The sequence below is a fragment of the Vidua chalybeata genome, chromosome 6, assembly GCF_026979565.1.
Source record: "Vidua chalybeata isolate OUT-0048 chromosome 6, bVidCha1 merged haplotype, whole genome shotgun sequence".
In the NCBI taxonomy this organism is placed as follows: Eukaryota; Metazoa; Chordata; class Aves; order Passeriformes; family Viduidae; genus Vidua; species Vidua chalybeata.
The window spans coordinates 37115231-37130061 of NC_071535.1; the positions used below are offsets into that span (position 1 = coordinate 37115231).

General features: G+C 43.1%; 1 protein-coding gene across 1 annotated transcript in view; it reads right to left on the bottom strand.

Moving 5' to 3' along the window:
- Positions 1-14831, bottom strand: part of MAPKBP1 (mitogen-activated protein kinase binding protein 1) — a 101046-nt gene that overhangs the window by 44376 nt on the left and 41839 nt on the right. Inside the window, exons 4-5 of the mRNA XM_053945485.1 lie at positions 3269-3331; positions 2638-2695 (exon numbers count right to left, since the gene is read on the bottom strand). Of these exons, the coding sequence (XP_053801460.1) occupies positions 2638-2695; positions 3269-3331 (121 nt within the window). The remainder of the gene's footprint in view (positions 1-2637; positions 2696-3268; positions 3332-14831) is intronic.

A 14831-nucleotide genomic window follows, 5' to 3' on the forward strand; every position in this document is an offset into this window, starting at 1 on the left:
ATCCCTAGATACAGTGAGTGAAAAGCTCTCACATCCTCTGCTCCTAACACAACATAGACATCTGACATATCAAACCAGGTCATGCCATACAAAAACATGACATGGCTGCTTGTGGGAACTCTCACACACCATCTGAGAGAAACCTCTGAGAGACTAGCAGCATCATTTCTGTCACAAGGTAACACACAGATGCATTCTGCATGAAAGAGTGCAGGCAGGGTAATGTCAGAGTAAAAGAACAGAGCCTCTGGTTTAATGTTTGCCCTCCAGAGAAACAGAAATGCCAATTCAGCACTTTCTGCCAGACAAATCTATTCTTTGGTTTAATTGTTTGTTATTAAACCAAATTAAAACAAGGCACACAAGATGAGCTGAAATGCTGGCCAAAAAATGTGCTTGATGGACAAATCTTACTCAAGTAACTGTTCATGATTCCACATTGAAGTCTGTCAAAACAGTGGCTTGTAAGATAACATATCCATGGCAACATGGCAGAATGGTATCTTTTTGATTGGTTTTAAGTTAGTCATTTAATTGTGTGGGAGAGTCTCATCACAAGTAGAAGTCAAAGCTTTAAAAGCTTTAAACTGTGCATGTTTTAATTGTCTTGTTCAAAAGCTCTGCTAAGCAACTGCATGTGGCCTGGAAAAATGCCATGGTCAGGATTAACTGCAGTTGGTACAGCTCTCCCTCCTGCAATGCACACCTCAGGTCTCAAGGTGGCCGGCAAGATATTACAATGAGCTGAATCAGCTGCTCTTCAAAACAACTGCTATACTTAAACACATACATATATATATATATATATATATATATATATATATATGTGTGTTTCCCAGTAACTTAGCATACACCCCAGGTCCTTACAAACTGAATTTTCATTTCATCTTTTAAGAAATGCTCACCAAAAGGCAGCTCTGTGTGAGCCCCATGCACAAGGACTCTACAACTCCATGCGGAGAAATAAAAAGTAATCATTAAAAGAGAAAAAAAAGAGTTTTCTTATGAATTTGAAATATGGAAAAGACATTTAATATGTATGGCAGCCAAGGACTAACCTCCATGCTCTCCTCCCTGAAAAGCCAGCCATACAGTAAACTAAGGTGTTATTAGGCAGAATTAGCATAATGCAGCTACAAGGGAGCTTGACAAAGTGAACTCAGAAAGCACTTCTCTGTGGGACAGGGGATGAACTAAGACACAACTGCTGACACCAGCAGGGGACACTGCTACACTAAGCAGTAATTCAAATGTCAGACACATGGGAGGATACTGAAAAAAATAAATGGTTTTACAAAAGGGCAAGAGGAGACATGTTTTGCAACAAGGGGGAAAAAAACAATAAAAACCAACTCAAAAACCCAAACCCCCCCACCAACAACAAGAATAACAACAAAACCCCTACAAATTTCAAGTGTAACTGGAACAGCTTTCTTTTTTAATAATTTTAATTTGCCATTTACCCCAATGAATTTTCAAACAGAAAAGTTTGTTAGTAAGAAAAGTTCCCACTTCATTTTTTACCATTTTTCTTACCCCTCATGAAAAGCATCAGGCACCAGAAATTTTAAAAAAAAGGAAAATAAAAGAAGGTACCAGAATCATCAGAACTGAATACTATGAGCTATAAAACCTTGTGTTTTCACCAAAAAAAAAAAAATCACAACATCTAATGATGGAAAATTTATGCTAATTTTTTTTGTCATGCTAGCCTCCATCCAAAAAAAACCCACTCTTGTTTCTACCCTCAGTCTGATCCATACAGGATTCAGGCCCAGGTTTGGAGCCATCCTGGTGTCATGACAGCTGCCATCATAGTGACCACACTGGGGACCTCTGGAGAGAACAGTCTCCACCTTGACAGCTCCAACACAGGATAGTAACACAGTTCTCCTCCCTGTGGCTGAGGCTCAGGAGGAGACCTGTCTCACACATGCTCCCTCCCCATCTCTTACAGAAGCACAGGGACTAGTGGTAAACTGCCATTAATCACACACAAGAGCAAACTCAGCCCACCATATGAAGGTCAGCATTTCTGTGGATTTTTAACATTCAGCAATTCCAGCCTCATGACACAGCCCATGTCTTGAACTTCTAATGCAGAACAGACACACAGTGTACTCATCCTTATTCTCCCCCTTGGGCATGTTGGGAAAGAGGAAGCAATTGTTGCCCCCAGCCAAACAAACAACGCCAAACCACAGGCACCAGCATCTTCTGTGACTATTCCTAAAACTCCACTCCATGTGCACTTTTCATTTTTTCCTGCAACACTTTCTGGCTTGAGTTACTTCCTGAAATCCTGAAAGGACAATGCTAAGCTCAGGCCAATATTCTGGACCATCCAAGTGCTCTTCATTGATGCTAGAATAGAAGGATGTTGCGTGTCCTTTTGCTTATTTTCACTCTACCTTCAGCTCACAGATGCCACCCCAGAAGAACCAACCACCAAGCTGATGTGTTGAAAAATTCCCAGCAGGAGCACCCAGTGCCACCCATAAGCCAGCAGGTCCACTGAACAGTGAGGCAACACTGGAACTCATTTCTCTGTGTGAAAACAGCCTGTGTCTTCTAAGCCCCTCTGCCCTGCTTCAAAATGCAACGGACAAGGTGTGCCCTCTCTCCTCTCACACTTACCTCTCCTGTAACCAAATATTTTCCATCTGGAGAGAAAGCGAGTGCTGTAATTGTTTTCCTAAAACAGAGAAAATAACACTGAGAAACATTTCCAACATGTGACTTCATTTCAATACATCATGACTGGGGAGTAGGTTGGGACGAAATGAAAAAATGCTGAAGTCACCCATAATAGCCTAACATAATGGTTTTGCTTTGCCATGCAGATTCCCTGCCCAAGTCTCAAACAGCAGCTTACAGCAACAATAAAACTCCAAAACTTAAGGCTCATTGCAGCACCTTTATTCCAGGTGCAGGACCATGTCACACTACTGGCTTCAATAATGAGGTCATCATTTTAGGTGAAGAAAAAAAAAATGTCAGATACCATGGAGCTGTAGTAAGATCCCCTCCATGTCATGACCATTACCACTTCCTCTGGGGATCACAATGTTTATGAGGTGGTACTTTGCCAGCAATAGCACCTCATGTGAGAAGGAGCTGGAGTCAAAGCAGCAGGCAGCCTGTCCCCAAGGCAACTCTAACCGAGGGGATTTAGCCTGAAGCAACAGCAGCTCCTGCATTTAAGTCAAGCCATAAAAGTCTTGAATTCACCTCACAGAAAGCAAGTCCAGCTTAAAGCTTTACTCACCTGGAGCTGTTTAAAATATGGTGTTGCTTATTTTTTCTAGGGTTGAACAGCACAACAACACACCTAGACGGAGGAAACACAAAAACAAAGAGACTACATCACCACAAGCATAAAGATAACCAAAGAGCTATCCTTGTTGGAAAAGCAAGAAAAAGCAGCAAAAGTCGACCCAAAAAGCTGTTTTATCCCCTAATCTCAGACTGAGCTGATGTTAACTAAAAAACAGAAAGCAAAAGAACAGTCCAGAGGGAAATGATGTCTCTCCCATGTTGAGGAATACCATTTGCTAGTACCATAAATAATTACTTTTCCACCTTCCAGGAGCCCTGAGTCTTACTGTCCAAGCTGGACAGAAAGGCTGACCATGAAAGCTTATGCAAAGCCCTAATGGATTATGTCTCCTGCCATAAATTTGACCCTGTGTGCTGAGCACCAAAGCCCTGTGTCTGATATAAGAGTAAGAAGGTAGGGAAGTAGGAAAGAGGGGATCTTTTGGAAAAGATTTCAGGGGGGATGAAGGGAAATGAAAGGCATTAAATTTCTGTGCCTGACCTTAACAATAGACAGGACAGAATCCACTGAGTATAGCACAAGAAGTGACTGGCCAGTTGAGAAGTGAGACATACAATGCCAAAAAGCTATTGCCCTAAGAAGTCTATCTGCAAAAACAGCTTGCTCAGGGGCCTTGCAGATATCTCTCAGTAAGATGAACTGCTAAAGCAAGCAATACTAAGCTCCTGGTAAGTGATATAATCAGCTCCACTGTGAGCAAAACACCTCTATTGCTGACTGGGGGGGAAGGAAGGAGAAGAGGCCCCATCTCCCACTATTCTTGCCCATAGCACATTGCCTCCGTGCCTCAGCCCACCACAACTAGACCTACAACAGTCACAGGTACTGCAGCTTCCCCATTCTCCACAAACACCCTATACACCATTTTTAAATCTTTAAGTAACAGCGCTTGTCTTGCAGCAGAGCACAGTAACAACCAGTAACAGAAAATGCTGTTATGGGAATAAAAATTGCTCTGATGACCTCGTGCCACATTTTTCTCTTCACCTGTAAAACAGAAACTGTGGGTTTTGCCTGTCCCTCTAGAAGAAAACACTGCTGGAGTTTGGAGAGTCCCAGCTCCTCCTTCACTGCAGTGTTGGGGGAGCACTGCAGGATGTCCCTGCTCCACTGCCAGCAGCCTTTGCTGCACTGAGGATTTCACTCACATACCAACGTGCTGGGGCTTGCTTGCAACACAAGCCAGGCTACAGACATCAATCACTGCGAGAAACATGCAGGACACACAGGAGAAGTAGAGGGGTTGGCCTGGAGTAAGGGAATAGAGGAGTTGGCCTGAAACAGCCGATCAGAAGGGCAAAAAGCTGAGGCACCACAGAAATCCACTGCAGAACCTCACCAACATTCCAAGACAGGCGGCGCACACTCACACACAGGACAAAGCACTCCTTGGCACGACACTGCCTAGAGCAAGAGCCACATCATTCCAGGCCCCGCTCCACATCCCCAGCAGCACGCAGGGCCAGGAGTGCCACAGGCACAGCTCGGGGTAGACAGGGCCCTGCAATGTCTCTGGCATCTCCTCACTTAGCCCTGGCAGCTTTGGTCTTTGGTCTGACCAGGCTACACTGCCATGAGGAGTGTCAATTTTGAAAAGAGGGCAGAAAAGAGGAGTGACACACCAATACCTTAAGCTGAGAGTCCTTGGCCAAACCTTCCACGCTCCATTAGCATTGCTAGCTCAAAGCCAGCATCCAAAGCACCAAGGATGCACAGGATATGCACTCCCCTCCTTTAGACTACTCTCCAGCCATGCCATTTCATACACCCCTATCCACTCATACCTTACCCTGAAGGCCAAGGAAAAAAAGGCACCAAACTTTCTTGACTTTCTTGCCTTTCTTAAAAGGCAAACAGCCATGGTTGGAGATGTAACCTTGTGGAAGAGCAGAGAAAGTGTAGATAAGCAGTTTGTTCAAACCAGAATTGATCCTTTTGCACTTTTTACCCTGGGGAACCAAACTGGAGAGTTTCAAGTCAAAGCCATGCTACATATTTCTGAGGGATTAGTGCAAAGAAGCAGGTGGTTTGTGTTCCATTAACAAGTCAGGGAAGGTTAAGCCTTGCAAATCACAAGATATGAAATAGGAAGTTAGCAGATGTGAAAGTCTATCTAATCCCAAGCTTCCAGCTAATCAGGAAAGCAAAGCAAAAACCCCATTATGGTTGGATAGGGTTAATGGACCAAAAATCCTGCAGAGTTATAGTAAGGATGAATTTTGCTTAAAATAAGCTTCAAAAAAACAGAAAGAATAAAGGGAAGACATGAAATCTTAGTAAAGACTTTCTTATGCAGCTCTTAAAGTCAAGTTTCTGCTTTATTGTGAGGAACTCAGCAGAGAAACAGAACTTCAGAAAAGTGAACACAGTTTAAAAAACAGAGGAAAGATACAAAATATAAACCACAGTCTTCAAACCAGGCAAGTAAACAAACCACTTCCTAGAATAGGGTAGTGAGCCACAAAGGTCCAGGGCTTTGCCATTATTAACTTACAGGGCTGAACTTTTGGCCACTTACAATCATAAATTTTAGCATGAATTTTAACCCAGAACAGCCTGTGTGCCAGCAGGCTTCCTCCCCCCTCTCCAGACTTTGGCCAAATCCAGAGCCTACAGAGGAGGTAAGAGCCACCACCCAGCTCACACACCAAGGCAAATCAGACCATTTCAAGATCCACACAGCTCCCAGTGCCAGAGCAGCTATCACAAATGTGGATGTTTTAACTTTGTCTTAAGACAACTCTATGCTTGATTCATGAGTTTGACCCATATTAATAAACACTAACTGGAGGAGCAGAGGGATAAATCACAGTATCTCCTTACAGGTGAGCAAGCACTGATTCTCATAATGAAATAGTAATTTTCACTCTTAAGCTCAGCAAAATAAGACATTTTGATTTGTCAGTTAATAATTAACATAACTTAGTAATTAGTTATGACCTTCTTGCCAAGCTATTTAGCCAAGATTAATTAGTCTTCTGAACTTGTTTTCTTAAATTAACTGCTACCCAACAAAAGCTACCATACTGCAATGCTGTCCCATGCTGATTTTCCACCATTCCTCCCCTCTCTGCCACACACAAGGGCAATGAAGACTTCAGCCAACTCCAAGGACATCCCATTAAGCAAGATGGCAAACCACAAACCATCAATCATACAGTGGGGCACAGATCCTTTTCTGGGAGTCAGGAGCATCCAAGTTTGTAAACTAGCTCCCTCTCAAAATGCTTGGGAAGGTTTCTAGTCCCTTCCATCCTAAAGAGCACATTTCCACAACAGGCAAAAACTATGTTTAGTTCTTTAATCTCTTCTGAGTGTTAGAAAACAGCCTCAAGTTGCATCAGAAAGGTTTAGATTGGATATTAGGAAATATTTTTTCACAGAAAAGCTTGTCAAGCACTGGAATAGGCTGCCCAAAGATGTGGTTGAATTGCCATCCCCAGAGGCATTTTAAAGATGTGGAGATGTGACACACAGGGGCACGGTTTAGTGGTGGCTTGGCAGTGTTAGGTTAATGGTCCATGGTCTGAGGTTCTTTTACAACCTAAGCTGCTCAATGACACAGAGTGGCCTCCATTGCCTGCTCAGACACTCACAGCTCAGCTCAGTCCAGCAGAACCTGCAGCAGCTTCCTAAATAAGGTAGTTCAGAGCCCATTCATACTCTGGGCACCCTCCATTTTAGCAAAGGAAATCAGTCTAGCAAAATAAACTGAATGGAGACACTGAATGATCAGGTTACTGACCCACCTACTCCAAACTGCCTCCTATCCAGTAAGGCTATCAAGCCCTCGAGAGAGTCAAAATATCTACTCCTTTCTATTTATGCTTGCTTTAATCTTATAGCAGTTAAAATAATAAATATAACTACCATGGAAAATTAGTTGCATCAAAGAGCATACACCCATATAACCATCCCAGAGGGATAGGAAAGGATGAATGGTAAGAGAGCACTGATCTTTTTATTCACAGCTTCCAACTGTGTATGTAGACAAAGCAAAGTACTTCAAACCCAAAGTTCCACAATGGTCACATCACCTGTTCCACACATTCCACCCTTTTCCCAAACTGAAGCTTTCAAAACAAATTCAAGTGCTCAAGAGTCCTTTGTCTGAAGAGATATTTTTGAATGCTAGTGCCAACATGCAAACTAAGGCTAGCTCCAGAAACACCTCACGAGACCTACAGAGCCTGGCACACATTAGCTGTTGAGAACATCAACATTGTTAGCACTCTTGTTTCAGCACAAACCCTACCTTCTCTGCAGCTGTAGACAAGGCTTGATGATCACAGCACCTTTTTAATCCACAAGTATATTCTGATTTCCAAGACATTTATAGAAACTATTTGCTGCTGTATGGATTACTGCTGTACAAACCATACATCAGCCAGCTGAGATCAAGTGTCCTGTTTGTTTGTGTGCTGGTTCCTGCAGAGGCTGTTGGCAATGGCACACATATTGAAAGGTATTGTTTCTAGGTCTGTGGTGCCACCTCACAACTATTAAGCACACGTTCCTGATGCAAGCAGCTTTTATAAACAGCTTAGCTGGGCAATCTTTCCCAGTATGCCTTTTTCTTGTGGGACATCCAGGTAACACAAGGGAAGGACAGAATTAGCTCTCACAGCAGTGTCAAAGGTTTTTACCGAAAACATGAGCATTGTCCATCAGGGAGCCCATTTGTATCAGCCAACAAGAAGTTCCTTGCAGAGCTTTCCAAACCTCCATGAAGGTTATATGTTCACAACTGTGCATCATATATGATGATGCAGATAAAAAACAAGGAGGGAGGGGGGAGAGGGACAAGGAGAGGAAAGGAAGGGGTAGGCATGGAATGTCACAGTAGTTTCCACCGGCTCCAGCAAAAGCAAAAATACCCACAAAATATAAAATTGAGCAATTTTCCTAGGCTAAATATCATATAAGGAGTGGAGAGGAATCAGATGTCAGTATCACATTTACACAAAGTACTTGACTCACTAAGTCAGTGGCAGTGGGTCATTCCACGCAGCTCCTCACCTTTACTTCTGACTTTTCTTCTACTGGCTTCACTTCTGCACTTACCAAATCATAGTTTCTGGACATTTTACTCTTCCCATTGTCCTCCTGTTTCCCAGAACATCCCTCTATTATCAGCTGCCTTACCCCAGCCATCTCCTTCCTCAGCAAGCTGACAAAAATCAAATTTCTGCAGAAGTCTGTTTTCCCTTCTCCTTCCTCTACAAGTTCCCCTTACAAGGGATTTGGGAAAATTAAAATGCTGCAGAAAATTAAAATGCTAAAAAAAATGCAAGCATTCCTTTCCAATCTACCAGCCAACTCAGCATTGCCCTATTTCATGGGACACATGACTGAAGGCAAAGCTCATGTGGCAAGCCCTCCTCTCCCAAATGCATGGAGCCTATGCTATGAAGAGGATGCTGTACAGAGGAAAGAGAACTCCATTAAGACATGAAAACAAACATTAGCTTTCTTTTTTTTCCCCACAATATACTCCTTTCATGCCACTACAAGAAAAAATGAAAAGAGCAAGCAGTCCCATCCCTTCAAAATTGGTCCTTTTCTCAATTTCTGGCTCATACCTTGCTCTCTTCCTCTCACCCAAAGCTATTCAAATGAGAGTGCAATAGCTTTCTATGCACTAAATGCATGGGGGAAAAAAAGACTTTGATAAGACCAAAATCTTTTTTACACTGCATTGGTTGCCATGGCAAGCTTGATCAGAGCAAAGCAGTGTCTACAGAAGCTGGTGTTAATTTTCTATGTGGCAATTCTTCCTGCCAAAAAGCTTCTTTAATTCATAGCCAGTACTGGGAGTGGGTTAACAGTGATGAGAGGATGTGCACACTGACTATGTAACTGAATAGGTATTTTCATGCAAACTGTATTAATTACGTGCATGCTGAGAAGAAAGATCTATCTGTTGAGAGGTTAAGAGCTGGGTGTCACTGCCTGAACAGAAAAGCCTCCAGAGCTCCCTGTACCAATCTGTGATAGAGAGAACTAAAAAGGTGGGAGCCTGAGAGGTGCAGCTAAATTCATGCTTCAGAAACCAACGCAAGCCACAAATACGGAACAAGAAACCCACTGTGAAAAAGAAAGTCAGTCTTATATTTAGTGTAACTAAACTAATAGGGTAGAAATTTCTGATCGCCACCAGGGACATACTTGCTCTATTTAAAAGGCTGCATGGCACCCCAATTCTGCAGGAGTGGGAGCTCAAACAGATCACAGAATAGGTTCTGGTCCAAAAAAACACAGGAAGATCTGTGACAAACTGAAGTCCAATTTCTTGCCTCCAATAGCCCAGTCATAGGGAAGAACAGGGCATATTTTAAGATACTTGTCCAGACTCTTTTCTCAGCCTCCAGAAATTTGACTTTCAGAGACATCTTTAAACACACACTGTGTGCACCCACACTGAGAGGAGAGAAAGCAGTAGAGGAAATTGCAGCAGAGCTGAACTGACAAGTATTTATAGGGATAATCCCCAAACAGACAAGGGCAGCCTCTGTTCTCACCACCATTTCAGCCTACTGAATTCACCTTGTCCATTACACTAACTGAGCTTCAAAGCTGAGAGCCCTGCAAAATCTCCACCAATACCTACATCCGGAAAAACAGGCAGCTTTCTCTCCCTGTCATCTGGCAGGGATGCTACCATCCTCATGATCTTCTGCTGCCAATGTTGTTTGTGCCTGTCTACCTGAACAGGCCCTGCTGCAGATGAGGGGACAGGGCTGAGTGCCCAGAAAGCTTCTCCTCAGTTCCTGCCCTGCACAGGGAGGGCTAACACGAACTCCTGCCATGCACAGCTGACAGCTTCCACTGGCTGCTCTCAGCAGCCCCTTTCCACCTGCCAGACTACATCTTTAAAACAACCAGCTGTGTCTCAAGCTGCAGATGGCAGAGAACAGATGCACAGATCTGAAACAGCACCCGAAACACTTTAGAAATACTTTTAAAAAACTCAACACGTGAACGGATAAAAGATCCAATAACGAGCAGAGATTGCGACTGAAACATCGATCTGCCAAGGCCTCTCTTCTTGCATACACAAGGCACCATTGAAGTTTCAGCTTTACTAGGACCACAGATGAGAAACTGCAGAAGTTTTCCTTCCTGCCTCCTCCTAAAGTGAAGGTGCTGCCCATCCACATGGGCTGGCTACAGTGATTTCTAGTAGGTCCAGCTGATCTCAGTGCAACATATCCTCACCCCTGCAACCATTCAATGTGGAAAATACTTAATCTACCATTGGAGGTTTTCATGCTATTTCAAGGTCTATTTTTAAGGAGGCAGTGCAAAAGAAGAGGAGGATTTTTAAAATTAGCAACCCTTCTGACACTGGGCAAATACAAGGCAGGGTGATGACTCAGGAAAACACTTCACACGAAATGGATGCAGAGAAGAAAGACAGCCTGGGTCCCATCTCCCACTGGATAAGTTGTACGCAACTCCAGAGGAACCATACTGGAGCCAGAGACATGGCAGTAGTGCCCTCAGGAGAGTGATCTCTTTTTACAGAGCTGCACAATAAGGAGGCACCTTTCCTGGGAGGCAAAGAGCTAAGCCAGACAAATTGTGAAAGACTTGGGCAAGAAGTGCACGTAGGGAAAGCAGAGGGGGAAAAAGGCCTCAGAGGAAAACCATGAAATTTAAACCAGCTTACTAACTGGGAATCATTACAATTGCAAGGAAGATGAAAATGTTTCCAGTTAATTGTTATGGCTCACAGCTACCTAGTCACCAATGATTCAGCAGGAACTTCACCTTCAAAACAACCCCATTCCGTTCAACAAGTCAAAGCCGGGAGAGGGGAAAAAAATCCTCATGAATGAGAAACGAGGAATAAAACCCTGTTCTAGCAGAACAAGGGACAGACCATCTCTGCTACATTGCAAAATATTCCTGTCCTCCAGCCTGCAGCAAAGGTAGGTAGAAAAATGAAGCCACGCAAAGCAGCAGCTGTACTTACACAGACTGAAATGTCTGTCAGTCTGCACATCTGACAAGCTTCAAAAGAGACAGGGCACCGATGACAAATGCCTGTACAGACACATACACACACACACGTAGGTATATACACAGACACATGCATACATATGGCTCACGGCTGACTATAACATTTACACACACATAGAGAGTGCATATTTCTCCTTCCCTCTCTCCAAAACCACTCACTTCCCTAGGGCAGGGAAGCAATGCCAGCAATACACCCACACAAAGTGTCAAATCAACTGGGCTAGGAGTTGCAGAGCTGCATTTTATTTCAGCACTCTTGGCAAACACCCACGGAGTACTGCAGATGAGCAGCAGCCGCAGGGGTTAGAGCAATGGGCAACTGATGATAGGTAGGCTGGAGGAACAAAAGGATAGTTAATGACCAGAAAATGTGCTGATCAGACACACAAGAAAGACTGAGAAGAACTAGGAAATGGAGCCTTGAGCAGCACCTGGCTGGTTCCAGGTGTGACCAAGAGAGATGAAACAGCCAGAATACAGCTCAAAACCTAAACAGCTTCGCATGAAAGACAGAGAATGCAACTTTTTCCGGGATGAACACTACAGAATCACAGCATACTATGTTAATTCTTGGGAAAAGACCTGTTTCCATATGCTGAGATCTCCCAAAGTTGCAGCTGTCCCAGGAACATCAACAAGGAGAAAAGAACAATTATCTGTCCTGACAGACCAGCCAAGACACCTGCTTTGGGGATCTCTTGCTCCCCAGTTGTGCTCCACCCCTCCACTTGCTCTCAAGATCCAGTCCCTCTTCAATCAGTATCTGGCTAACGGCCCCAGATTTGCCATTTTCAGTAACAGTCCACAAGCTTTTTACTGAGTCTCAAAGGCCTTGGGCTGCCTGGGTTTGCCTGCTCTGAACTCTTCTTGACCTGCTTGTAGCTCTGTTTTGGTTGAGCTGTGACAGCAATTTCTGTAACTGACCAGGTGTCTATAGATGATCTGTTTTACTTCTGTTTATCTTTGTGGAGTACAACCATAGTTCTATATAAACAACATTGACCAACAGCTATTTTATGTAGCCTGAGACATTTACAACTAATGACTGCATAGTGGAGAAAAATGCAGACATGGTATGAGAGCAGAGACCTTGAGAAGTGGAGAAGCAGGACACAGCGCAGAGGAGTACAGGAATGGGATGGTAAGAGAGGAGGCACGTGCTTGCCATTGGAGACAAACTGCTGCAAACAATTCACCCACTGTCTGTTAAAAAAACATACAGACCTGGAGCTGAAATAAAACAACTTTTAGGGGTAGCAAATAAAACAAAGAAAAATTATCCAACATGCATTAAAGACACCATACATAGTGAATTCTAGAAGCATTGTGGAGTTCTACAAGTGCAAGATGTGAAAGTGTATTAGTAAACATATAAAAAATTACTGAGATGAACCCTGCAGTAAGGAAAAATCCAGTAAAACCCACATCATACTCTTCCCAGAGAAGGGCTACAAAGCGGAAGATTTACCCTCAACAACTGACTTTAAGATCCACAGAAGCAGCATAAGGGTGAGCATAACACCGGAAAAACCAAACAGAAACAAAGAAATGTATTACAGTTTTAATTGCACTATCACAATTATTCAGATATTTTTATATAGAATTACCCTAATGCATTATTAGTCCTTTTTTTCTTTCATAATTAGTGGTAAAATGATTCATGAATTAGAGTGTTATGAATTAAGTTATACCAACAATAAATTCCTGCCTTTTTTTATTTATGCACATACTCAGCCGATATATAAGGGGTGCTTCCTCTTTGCCCATGAACAAAAAAACCCAAGGAAATACCTCAGAGAAAAGACACACATACAGGGGAAGAGAAAGCAATGAAAGACAAGCTAAAGAAAAAAAAATTTAAAAATTTAAAAAACAGGCAAAGAGCAGTTTAGAGGGAAAGGCAAGAAAAAGATAAAGAGAAGCAAAGTTTACAATAAAATTACTGTAGAATAATCAAATCTGCCATCACATGCTGAGCAAGCTCAGCTTTCGAGCCTAATGGTATAACAAAAGAAGATGGGAGCTCTCTTTCAAAGTACCCTCCTGGGATCAAGCAGCTCCTTGCAGAGATTTGCAGACCCAGCTGGGATTACACAGAGAAATCTGGCTCTACACTTCAGGTTTGCACCAACTTCCCTGCAAGAGCAGCTGACACCATGCCATGAAGCCTCAAAAGCTGAATAAGTGTCTTCCTCTAAAACCAAGTCCCAAAGGAAAAATATATCCTGCTTTCAAGCAGTTGGCTAACACTTCTGTTTCCAGCAGCATGCACAGCCAGAGTATTCCCTCATTGTGCCTGGGCAACTCAAGAGCAGGGAGAAAGATCCATACATCAAACTAATCATCTGGGGCAGACCAACATGACAGCTCATGGCTGATGCCTCAGGGCTTTAACTGTTTTACCATGAGTACAAAATGTATCAATATTAAAATGGCATCATTCAAAGAAGCAAAACAAAAAAGCAATGAAATTTAACCTTGTCTGTCAGCCGCCTCTCCACCATCACACCTGGGGTAAGGTACTGGGCAGACCCCTCCAGGGTCCATTGACCCATTATTGATCTCTCCTACATTCCAAGCAGGCAGCAAAAGCCCCCACTGCAGCAAAGAAACTGGAGCAGCTTTTCCCCTTGAATGCTTCAGTAAGCATAATCCAGGCCATATCTCTGAAACATTGTCAAATTAAAAAAAAAAAAAAAACCCACCAAAAATAAACAAACAAACAAAAACCCACACCAAACACACACACACAGAAAAAAGAATGCTTCTTGGAAAGCATGAAGTTAAAGAATCACTTGCTCAAATAGCCAGTTGTTTTCCACTTCTCTAGACATGGGCAAAGATCACAGTTGCCTTGGGCAGCAGGCTGCCAGATCCACAAAAAGCCACTAAAGCCTCCTGCCAACCTTGCCTACTCAGCACCCTACAAGGTCAGGCTGGCAAATGCTGAAAGAAGGGGCAGGGGGAGCCTGCTTCTCCCCACAACTGTCCACACCACAATGCACAGGAAGCCTGTTGCAGCTCCCAGGCCTGAACATCCACAGCTCATGCCAGCTCCCTCTCCCAGCCTTGCCACTTCTCACAGAAGGAACAGCTCAGACATTGCCAGATTGGCAAAGTTAAATTCTGCCCATGTTATCTTTTTAGAAGCCTTGTGACAGCCCTGCCTTTAACAAAAGATTAACATTTACTTCTGCTTTACCTCTATCTCAGCATAATTCATAGTATTTTAAATGCACTGAAATTTTTCTTCAGAGTAGTTAATGAGCATCAGTTGTCAGGAGATCTGAAAAGACAGCTTTCCTGGAAGGAGAAGCAATCATGATAAAACTCAGTTTTGCTTTCTTGTATATGTCCTGTCCCAGAGAAATATTGTCACGTTAGAGTCCAAGACTAAGAGTACTTCCTAAAAAGTATTAGGTCAGCATTGCAAAAGCATAACAACTACAAAGGCAAGAAATTGGCT